Genomic DNA, 11,675 nt, shown 5'->3' with positions numbered 1-11,675 from the left:
TTGGAAGCAGAAAGTATGGTACATGGCATTCCTGGGGAAAAATAATGCACAACACAAATTGCACATGGTGTATCAAAAACTGACAGTTTATTTTTTAATACAGTATTAAGAACATTTTTCTGTCATCAGAGGAAGAAGATATGAAACATCAAAGCAAAGACAAAAAGGGGGCAAAGCATGGGCGTAGCTAGGACTTATGTTAGAGGGGCAGGCTTTATGTTGGGGGGTGGGCGCAGAACCTCAGTTAGTTAAGTATTTTTAATTGATTTACTTGATTAATGGGGCTGCTGCCCTCCCCCCCCGCCCCGCTCCTCATTGGCAGAGGACATGGGGCAGAGACATCAATACAGTGGTACCTCAGGTTAAGAACTTAATTCGTTCCAGAGGTCCGTTCTTAACCTGAAACTGTTCTTATCCTGAAGCACCACTTTAGCTAATGGGGCCTCCTGCTGCCGCTGCGCTGCCGCTGCACGATTTCTGTTCTCATCCTGAAGCAAAGTTCTTAACCCGAGGTACTAGTTCTGGGTTAGCGGAGTCTGTAACCTGAAGCGTATGTAACCTGAAGAGTATGTAACCCGAAGTACCACTGTAATCCATTCCAGACATTTGGTATAATAAAAATTATAACAAGAGTATAAAAATAAAAATACAATTAACACAGATATCCCTTATTTTACAGGGGGATGAGCTGTACTCCCAGCAAACCTGAGTTTGTGAAACTTTGCATATATTCCTGCTTTTGGACTTCCTAGAGGCATTGGATTGGCCCCTGTAAGAACTAGATGGGCCTTTGGCCTGATCTTGCAGGCCTCTTCTGTTCTTTCCTCCCTCACTAAGAAGGGGGAGCAGAAGGGAAGATAGGTTAATAAACAGCCAAGAAAAGGGTCCCTCTTAGGCCTGTAGCTCAGTTGCAAAGCACCTGCTTTGCATGCAGGTTCAGTCCTCTGCGTCTCCAAGAACATCTGGGAGAGACCCCTGCCCAAAACACTGGAGAATGTATACCGCTGCATGCTAGAGGGATCAGTGATGTGGCTCATTGCAGCGTAGCTTCGTAGGTTTCTGTTATGTGCCTAGGTCCCCTTTCTACTGGGGGAAATTGCAGGGATTTAGGCCTCCGAATAGCTGAAGATGGAAATCGGCAGTTTCACTCGATGTTAAGGAGCAGGCGAGGCCTTGGAGTGGCAAAAAAGGCTTGTCATGTGGCACCGAGTGGAAAACGGAGACAATAAAATGTTCTCTTTCCTTCGGCTTTCTGCCTCCCACATCACACATAGTTCAAGGTGCTGCAGGGAGTGGAAGCTGCTTGTGTACCTGCTGTGCCTATTTAGAAAAGGGGGGGTGGCGAGGAGCCTGGAAGGAGGGGAGAAAAGTAGGCAGTGTGCATTGATGTCAGATTTCCAAATGAAAGGGAGATGCTGACACCGTACTGCAGCTCCCATGCGCCTGTACCACTACGCACATGAGGGGTGTGTGGGCCAGCATCCCCCACTCCTTAGCTGTGCTTTCCCCACATAACCTCATGTCTCTCCTCTTTAATTAAATTTCCTCCATAGCAACTGTAGCCTTCCACTCCAGAAAAAGCAGCCGTCTTTTTAGAGAAACCCATGTGGGGGGTTTACCTCCACAACCAGCACCACCCCTGCCACAGAGATGGTTCAGCCCCAGCCTTAAGTGGCTTGTTGGAGCATCCTCTAGGTACCAGTTCTATTTAATTAAGGTCCATCCTGGAAGAGGTGAGGAGAGTACTGGGGAGACACCAGGGTGGAGTCACCGCTTTGGTGGTGGGAAGGAAGCAGAAAGGTGCCTTGTGGAAAACACCCACGCCCTTTCCTCTACCCCCCACCCTCAAGCCCAGGTGGGGAGAGAGGACCAGAGTCTTCCTCTCTACGCCAGATCATCTGAACACACCCAAGGCTGAGAAAAATCAACAACAGGCACCCACATTTACACACCCATCTCTTCATTCCCAACAGGGATCCAAAATAAAGGTCTGTATTGGGGGAAATCTCCATCAGCTTTGAGGTGGGGGGTGGAAGGTGGCTTCTCGCATGCAGGGAGGGAAGATTTGGATGTCTGGCATATGGAACCTATCCGGGGCAGAGACCTAATGTTGATGGGCCTATGCAAATGTTTATTTTTTTTCTGATCAGCCAGGGATTTGAATGACCGTTTTGCACTATTCTGACAGTGTGATAGGTTTTCTTATTGTATGTATTGTGTGGCACACTGCCTTGTGGGAACTGCTAGTCTAGAAATGCTTTTCTATATAAATAAAATGTGGCAAGAGGGTAGACAAAAGAAGGAGGGTGTGAGTAGCTGTCGTAGCTTTGTGTTTCCATGGTCTACGTTCCTTGGATTGCTTGGGTTGGGGGTGGGGAGTGGAGGAGAAGCAGACAGAAATAGAGGAAAGGGATTCTGGGCAGAGATTCCTTCCCCACAGCTATGCCAAGGGTACGGGAACCAACACAAATGTGAAATCCTAGTGGGGGTGCTTGAATTCTGATGCCAGCCTTTGGAACTGCCATTTGTTCATGCTTCATAACATCTCCCTGCCTGATATAGCTTTTCTGCACTCCCCACCCCTCGCTTTTATTTTTTGCATCTAATAAGAAAAGAAAAAGGAAGGAAAGAGGTGAGGGTGGGGCAGCAATTTTAAAAATAATAATAATAAAGGATTAGGTAGAGCTCATGGGGTGAGTATTTGTTCTCATGGAAGGTGGGCTGTAAAGGGAGGAAGTGAGATAATGGGGGGAGCTTCTTTGTCTTGAAAGGGAAAAAAACTCATGTGGAGAAATTTAACCCTCATATAGCATACACTGCAAGAATATAGGAAACCGCCTTATACCAAGTCAAACATTGTTCCATCTGGTTCAGTACTGTCTACTCTGACTGGCAGTAGCTCTCCAGGGTTTCAGGCAGGGCACTGAAGCTATGACCCAACTTGAGCTATAAACCTTCATATTAATACACTAAGGAACATAGGAAGCTGCCATATATCATGTCAGATCACTGGTCCATCTACTTCAGTATTGTCTACACTGACTGGCAGCGGCACTCCAGGATTTCAGGCATGGGTGGAGATGATGGAGACTGAACCTGGTTCCTTCTGCATGCAAAACAGGGGCTTGCAACTGAGCTATGAGCTGTCCCCAATACTCCTTGACACCTACTGTATATTTGGCATATAGGCTGATGCCTCAAAGAAAATATCTTAAATTGAGGACACATGTGACTGAATGGAATGCTATCCTGGAGTGGATGGCTTAGGTCAGTATTTCCCAAACTTGGGACTATTTTTGGACTACAACTCCCATCAGCCCCAGCCAGCATGGTCAATGCTCAGAGTTGACGTGAGTTGAAGTCCAGGAACTTCTTGAAGGCAACAGGTTCCCCATCTCTGGTTTAATGGATTTCCTCTCAGGATGAGCTGATATGATGCCCTCCAGAAGGTAGTGGACTACAGCTCCCATCATCCTTGTCCACTGGCCATGTTGGCTGGGGCTGATGGGACCTATAGTCTGACTACAAAGTCTGGAGAACATCATGTTGGCTTTACAATCCAGGGGTCCTTGTGTTGCCTATCCCTATAACCCCCTTGCAATGCCTTCTGTAGTCACTTCATTTGGCAGAATGTGAAACCTTTTTAAGAAAAGGAAAAAGAAATTCATTGGCTGGCTACCAGGGCTTTCAAACCCCAAGGCCTGAACTTTTCTCCCTATATATTTGGGATCGGTGAGGGAAAGTGCTGTTGCATTACTCCCAGAGACAGCCTGTCCTTTCCTTCTTGTCCTCAGGCCATTAAAAATACAACCACCAGATTCCTGGTTTTAGATCTTGGCTTAAATCAAGACTCCTTAGCCTGAGGGCTGGAGCTCTCTTCCTCAGGCAAGGCCTAGATTATTGCTAGAACTCCATCAGTCCCCATTGTCTTTAGCTGGGATGGGAATAGTCCCTGTCTGGACCTAAGAAGTTGCTGCCAGCCGGGGTTGACAACACTTTTACAGACCTCTGATTTGACTCAGACCCCATCCGCACTATATATTTATAGCGCTTTTATACCACTGCAGACACAGCTCCCCCCAAAGAATCCTGGGAGCTGCCATTTGGTTAACAGTGTCAAAAGTTGATGGGAAACACCCCAACCTTTGATATTGGCATTGCAATACTGTGTGTTTTTTGTCTGTGTGCTGCCTGGTGATATTTTATATGAAAGTGTGGTTTATAAAGGAAGAAACAAAATGTTGCTGGACTACAACTCCCATCATCCCTGTCCATTGGCCATGCTGGCTGGGGCTGATGGGCATTGGAGTCCAAAAAAATGGCTGGAGGGCAGCTAGTTCCCCTTGAAGCTTTGACCTTGAAAACAGGTCCAGGTTCAAGCTAACAGCTTCTTGTTAAAAGAAGCCTTGACAGGGACTGGTCAAGTGCCAGGAGTTTGCAACACCGCCCCAGCCTTTATCAAGGTTAACCTGATGCGCCACTTTCATGGCAACATCACCACTGGATCTTGTCGATTTCCCAATCATGCTCCCAGTGGCACAACATCTGCTTTGCATGTGCATAAAATCCCAGGTTCCCTGATCAGCATCTCCAGCTCGGGCTGGGACCGCCCCTTACCAGAAACCCTGGAAAGCCACTGCCAGTCAGTGTAGACATACTGTGCTAGATTGAGCAACGTCAATAAGTTCCATTGTTCAAAGTATTTGCATTTCAAACTCTCCCCTGCCAACCCTGTATTTAACAAGCACTCACAGGAGGAAAACCAGGTGGTGTACTGTAGAGTCAGTGGCGTAGCGTGGGTTGTCAGCACCCGGGGCAAGGCAAGTAATTTGCACCCCCTAACCCGTGGATTTGCGCCCCCTAACCCTAACCCCCAGATGTTGCGCCCAGTGCGGCCAGCCCCCCTGCACCCCCCACACTACGCCACTGTGTAGAGTATATAATTCCTCTGGATTATAAAAAGATTAATTGGAAATTAGGTGGGTGGCTTAGCTGTGGCACCTCATCTGTGAGCTGCAATTTCTTCAGGGGTGCTGAGTTTTGTTAGGAGACACCCTTGTTCCCTTCCTAGAACTGTAATTCTCAGAGTTTGCTGGTTAGGGTTGCCACATTTCCAAAGGTAAAAGCCTTGCCTAAGATCCAGGACAAAGCGCCACCTTTCAGAAATCCCTCCCAGACGTCAATTCTGCCTTTTACATCATGGTAATGTCCGGGAAAATCCGTTTGATATAAATGGCAGAGGATAAGGCCAATGAAGATTGTCATGTACAGAACTGTCATGCACAGAACGGAAGAAAAAGTACAGTATTATATGCTCACCTGAAGTTTTACAAAAGTATGTAAATACTCTGGGTACTGTTTCAACACGAATGAAAACAGCTAAAAGTACAGTGGTACCTCGGGTTAAGTACTTAATTCATTCCGGAGGTCCGTTCTTAACATGAAACTGTTCTTAACCTGAAGCACCACTTTAGCTAATTAGGCCTCCTGCTGCCACCGCGCTGCCAAAGCACGATTTCTGTTCTCATCCTGAAGCAAAGTTCTTAACCTGAAGCACTATTTCTGGGTTAGTAGAGTCTGTAACCTGAAGCATATGTAACCTGAAGCGTCTGTAACCCGAGGTACCACTGTACAGTTGACAATTAAGGGATAATTTTGGGTAATGGATTGTAACTGGAGAGTTAACGCAGTAATATTAGAAGCTAAGGTCGTATCAACAATGGTGAGTGGGAAATCGTTTAATTAAAATTTCATAAATTTGGTATTGATTTGTAATAATCAGTGAAGATTGGGTTGAAATTTGGAAAATCAATTAAAAAAATAGTATGAGAAAATCTGGACGAATGGCAGCCCTAGCTTGATTGTAAGACTACTCTGAGAATTGTAGCTCCATGAGGATAATTGAGTCTCCTAACAACCATCAGCATCTTCAACAAGCTACAGTTCCCATGATTCTTTCGGGAAAGCCATGGATGTTTAAAGGGGTATTATAGTGCTTTAAACTAACGGTGTAGATGTTGTCTTTCATGTTATTCTACTGCCAGGCAAATAAATGTTTATTTGCATAGGATTTTAGCAGGCAACGTAGGGGCCTTTCCAGACAGCCTGTTTATAGAGGTTTCTTCCTAAATTGCTTTGCAGGGAGATGAAATGATATACACTATTTAACAAGCATTCACTCATTGGTGGGGAGGTTAGACGATGTTGCCTCAAAGCAAGTGTCATCCTACTTATTCCAGTGCGTTTTCCCATTCCTTTCTTTATCGCAAAAAGGCTGTTCTTTTGTGGAAGTGGGCTTATTGACCAAGATCTCCCAAATCATCTATAAGTGCACAACCTGGATTTGCTGTTATGTGAACTAATCTTGCCCACAAACAGAGAGTGTCTCAAAATGCCCCCTAAATTCATGGTGTGATGTTTTCAACCTGTTGTGTTCCATTCTTATGCTGTTGCTCTGTTCAGGTGTTAATTTCCACGCAACTCTGTATTTTGTACTTGCAGTTTATCGTCCGTGTTGCAGGCTGGCCTGACAATGTTCACTGAAGGGTGGGCTAAAAGAATCCTTTATTTAAAAAATGACAAAAAATTGTGGGCCGCTTTATAGTCCCAGCTCGTTCCAGATTAAGTTGTGACCAATCAAGATGCATAAAAGTACGGGGGGGGGGGGGGGAGAGCACTTTGGGCTAGATTGGACCAAACATTCATCTAGGTCAGGATCCTGTTTCTCCAAGTGACGCCAGGAAGCTACCAAGCAGGGGCAGGGCAGCGTACACACCATACATTTTTAATATTTTCCCCCTCCCCTCCTCCCCAAAAGAATCCTAGGTACAGTGGTACCTCGGGTTACATATGCTTCAGGTTACAGATTCCGCTAACCCAGAAATAGTACCTCAGGTTAAGAACTTTGCTTCAGGATGAGAACAGAAATCGTGCGGCGGCAGCGGGAGGCCCCATTAGCTAAAGTGGTGCTTCAGGTTAAGAACAGTTTCAGGTTAAGAACGGACCTCCGGAACGAATTAAGTACTTAACCCGAGGTACCACTGTACTGTAGTTTGTTCAGGATGCTAGGAGTTATAGCCCTGTGAGGGGTAAACTACAGTTCCCATGATTTTTGGGGGGATGCCATGTTTTTCTAATGTATGGTATATACACAGCCCATACAGGCAATGGCCTCCTGTTGTTAGTTGGTCCCATAAACTGGTATCCAGAGTGCCTCTGAACATGCAGGTTCCATTTAGCTACTAAATAGCCCTTGAGAGTCCTCATCTCCTTCGTACATTTGACCAATCCTCTTTTTTGTATATAAAAAACTCACCTAAAATAGGGTCCACAGTGGCACCCAGTCTTTTCATAGTATCTTTTGCTCCATGATTTCTGTCGCAGAATCCTCATGAAGGGCGAAACTCCAGTAAACAGCACTATGAGTATTGGGCAGGCCCGGAAGATGGTGGAGCAACTGAAGATTGAGGCCAGCATGTGCAGGATAAAGGTAGGAAATAGGAAAAAGGGAGCCAAAAGGGCAGTAGATTACTGCTCCCCCCATTGGGGTCAGGTGTGACGCACGCGCTGCAGATGCTGTTGGACTCCAACTCCCATCATCCCTGGCCACCCTGGCTGGCGCTGATGGGATTTGTAGTGCCAGCCACTCAAGGGCCACAGGTTCCTCACCCCTTCTCATGTCTAGTAGTAGAGCATATGCTTTGCATGGCGAAGATCCTTGACGTCTCCAGGCAAGGCTACGAACATTCCCAGTCTGAAACCCTGGAGAGCCATTGCTAGTATTGGGCTAGATGGGGGAAATGACCTGGCATTCCAAAGCTGGAAAATCAGTAAAAAAAAAAAATCGCAAAAAAATGACCTGGTGTTTATTTATGTAGCACTATCAGTACATGTGGCACCTTGCAGAAGAGGGGGGAACAGGTCCCTGCCCCAAGGAATTTACAATCTAAGGGTGTCAAGGACCACAGTAGAGTAAGCCTGCTGGATCAGGCCAAATGCTTACCATATTTTTCGCTCTATAAGACACACTTTTTCCCCTCCAAAAATTAAGGGGAAATGTGTGTGCGTCTTATGTAGCGAATGCAGGCTCCTTGGCTTCAGCAATAGCAACACGAAGCCTCCGAAACGCAGAGGGAACGCTCTCTCCGCGCTCCGGAGGCTTCGCATTGCTTTCGCTGAAGCCTGGAGAGCAAGAGGCGTCGGTACCTGAAGCCACCTGAAGCCAGGGATAGCCACCTGAAGCCTTTGGAGCGCAGTGGGAGGTCCCGCTGTGCTCCGGAGGCTTCAGGTTGCCTTCACTGACTCTCCTGGCTTCAGCAGAGAGGGAGGGCTGCGCAGCGCCCCTTCAGCGAAGCGGGAGGAGAAATGGAAGGGGCTCCGTTTCTCCTGCTGCTTCGTTGAAGGGGCGCTGAGCAGAGAGGGGGATCCTATGGTCGGGTGCGCCCTATAGAGCAAAAAATACGGTATCTGGTCCCACATCCTGTTCTCACAGTGGCTGACCAGATGCCCCAAAACCCACAAGCAGGACTTGTTCAACAGTGATTTTCCCCACTTGCGATTTCCAGCAACTGGTCTTCAGAGACCTCCTGCATCAGCCCCAAACCCATCTAGTCCAGCATCCTGTCATGTGCTTTTAAATGTATGGCGGGCACCTTCCGCAGGCAGAGCAGCTGCTCAACCACTTTGCTTTGGAGCAGCCATACAAGTCCGTGTGTCTTTGTGTGTGCTCAAAGACCATTGAATCCAATTACCCCTTGTAATTTTTGACATGTGCGAAGAACGTGAAGTTTCTGCCCATTTGAGGAGGGTGAACAGATCTCCCCTCCCCCCCCCCTTGAGTCCTGAATTGCTAGAAATGCAGCAAAGCTGCTTTCTGGTCACAACTGCAACCAACACATGGCTTGCCCAGATGCACCCTCATGTGGCGAGAATGAGCTTTTACTGAACTATATAGTCAGAAAAAGGGATGCGGGGGGTGCTGTGGGTTAGACCACAGAGCCTAGGACTTGCCGATCAGAAGGTTGGCGGTTTGAATCCCCGTGACGGGGTGAGCTCCCGTGGCTCAGTCCCTGCTCCTGCCAACCTAGCAGTTCGAAAGCACCTCAAAGTGCAAGTAGATAAATAGGTACCGCTCCGGCGGGAAGGTAAACGGCGTTTCCGTGCGCTGCTGTGGTTCGCCAGAAGCAGCTTAGTCATGCTGGCCACATGACCCAGAAGCTGTATGCTGGCTCCCTCGGCCAATAAAGCAAGATGAGCGCCGCAACCCCAGAGGAGTCTGCGACTGGACCTAATGGTCAGGGGTACCTTTACCTTTATAGTCAGAAAAGGCCCCTCAGCAGGAAAGTGGTAGATAAACACAACTGGTAACCAAACAAGCAAATAATTTTTTGAAAGCATCAGCAGTAAAACACATGCCTGGCATGCAGAGTGTACCAGATTTTGCAGCAGTGCATCTCCAGTTAAAAGGATGAAAGAGCCATCTCTGCACGAGATCCTATGAAAGCCACTGCTGGGCTAGATCAGGACGGGGGAACCTGTGGCTGTCCAAATGTTGCTGAACTCCAACTCCAATCATCATCCCTGGCAACGTGACTGTGCTCGCTGGGCTGATGGGAGTTGTAGTCTAGCAATATATGAAGGGCACCATTGTAGCCTTCTCTTCCATTCATTTGTCCAATCCTCTTTTAAAGCCATCTAAGTTGGTGGTCCTCACTTCCGCCTATGGGAGTGGGTTCCATAGTTGTTGAAGAAGTAACTTCTTTTATCTGTCCTGGGACGTCCAACATTCCAACATGGGACGCGGGTGGCACTGTTGGTTAAACCACAGAGCCTAGGACTTGCTGATCAGAAGGTCAGCGGTTTGAATCCCTGCAACGGGGTGAGCTCCTGTTGCTCGGTCCCTGCTCCTGCCAACCTAGCAGTTTGAAAGCACATCAAAGTGCAAGTAGATAAATAGGTACTGCTCCGGCGGGAAGGTAAACGGCGTTTCCGTGTGCTGCTCTGGTTTGCCAGAAGCGGCTTAATCATGCTGGCCACATGACCCGGAAGCTGTACGCCGGCTCCCTCGGCCAATAAAGCGAGATGAGCGCCGCAACCCCAGTCAGTCACAACTGGACCTAATGCTCAGGGGTCCCTTTACCTTAAGTTGGTGGTCCTCACTACTGCCTATGGGTCAGGGTTCCATAGTTGTTGAAGAAGTAACTTCTTTTATCTGTCCTGGGTCTTCCAACATTCATCTTCATTGGATGTCCCCAACTTCTCCTGTTACGGGGGAGGAAAACTTCTCTCTATCCGCTTTCTCTGTGCCATGCATCCTTTTACAAACTGACATCATCAGAAGGCTGGAGTTTTCAACTCTCCCCCTTCCCTTGGCAGGTCTCCAAGGCTGCTGCGGACCTGATGACTTACTGCGATGCCCATGCCTGCGAGGACCCCCTCATCACCCCTGTGCCCACCTCCGAAAACCCGTTCCGAGAGAAAAAGTTCTTCTGTGCCCTCCTCTGAGCTATGTCTGTCTCCCCACCTCACCCCCTTGGGCCCAGGGGGGCATCTGGGCTGCTCAGATTTCCTTCTCTCCCCCAATCCCTCGCATCTTCCAGTCCCAGGACACCCTTATCACTGCTCAGCGTTGAATTGGGTTTGCACAGGAGAAGGCTGCCATGTACCTCCAAGCCCAAGTCTTGGCTGTTTTGGGGAAGGGGTTGGCAGGGCAGTTGTGGAGGTTCCCGCTTTCAAATTCCCCCCTCCACGTGTTCCATTGCAAGGCTAACTTCTCCATACACTTCAACCGAGCACAATTCAAACTCTGCAAGTGATATGGATACAGCGCCCCCTCCTGTTTCCTTCTAAGTGGACCCTCCACAGTCAACACAGGGTGGGAGGAAGAAGGCACCCATTCTCCCCAAAACGAGACCTAGAGGTATTAACCGCCCCCTACTGTATGCCCAATCTGTGGATGGTTTTGCTACAAACTGCCCCCTCCAGCTACCCACCACCTATTTCTACCAAGTTTTGGTCCTAATGGCCAGAGGGACTGAAAAATTTCACCCTCCCCGCAAAAAAATTCTACCCGGGGGGGGAAAGAGCAAAGGGTTTTGATTTCTTCCAAAACGGGCCGAGGAGGTTTGTGCCACACACACCTGCCCAACTCACACTGTATCAGAGAGCACAGAAAGTAATAAAATTAACTGGAGCCACTCAAGCTGGGCCGGAGTGGTTTTGAGTTGGAGAGGTGGGGAGGAATCTGCTAAGGGGTCGGGGGAGACCTGTGGGCCCTGCAGCTGTTGTTGGACTCTTAGCTCCCGTCGGCCCCCAGCCTGAGCAGCCAATGCTAACACAGGAAGTGGCCCTGTACTGGGTCAAACCCAGTGGTGGCCGGTGCCCATCAGGGCTGACGGGGTGGAAGGCAGGGGCGCCCAACAGGAGGTTTGACCAGAGACAATGGCAGGTGGAGCCTACTAACTCTGGATCAAGACAGCAAAATCAAAAAGAAACTCTGGCATGCAAGGAGGAGGTATGGATGGACTCTTGGTTATCAGGACTGCAAAACTCTGGCGCCAGGTTTGCTCAGCGCAGGTGCGCAAGAGTGTGTGGAAAACTTGAAAAACGGAACCACCGGAAACTTGGCGAGTCCGAAATGTGTTCCTCTCCCACCTGCTGCCAGTTAGTTTCAGGGT

General features: G+C 48.3%; 1 protein-coding gene across 1 annotated transcript; it reads left to right on the top strand.

The window, feature by feature from the left end:
* The first annotated feature begins 1,572 nt into the window (after positions 1 to 1,572).
* GNG3 (G protein subunit gamma 3) lies at positions 1,573 to 11,200 on the top strand. The gene is made up of 3 exons (XM_083591691.1): positions 1,573 to 1,988; positions 7,384 to 7,489; positions 10,375 to 11,200. Exons 2-3 carry the CDS (start codon positions 7,391 to 7,393, stop codon positions 10,501 to 10,503), a joined length of 228 nt encoding a protein of 75 aa, XP_083447817.1. The 5' UTR covers positions 1,573 to 1,988; positions 7,384 to 7,390; the 3' UTR covers positions 10,504 to 11,200.
* The last annotated feature ends 475 nt before the right edge of the window (positions 11,201 to 11,675 follow it).

Source organism: Podarcis filfolensis (assembly GCF_964270895.1).
Source record: "Podarcis filfolensis genome assembly, chromosome: 16".
In the NCBI taxonomy this organism is placed as follows: Eukaryota; Metazoa; Chordata; class Lepidosauria; order Squamata; family Lacertidae; genus Podarcis; species Podarcis filfolensis.
This window is presented reverse-complemented; position numbering and strand designations above follow the sequence as displayed.

Coding starts and splice junctions, on each gene's coding strand:
- GNG3 (XM_083591691.1), top strand. CDS start 7,391: ATGAAGGGCGAAACTCCAGTAAACAGCACTATGAGTATTGGGCAGGCC. Junction 7,490..10,374: donor CCAGCATGTGCAGGATAAAG/GTAGGAAATAGG, acceptor TTCCCTTGGCAG/GTCTCCAAGGCTGCTGCGGA.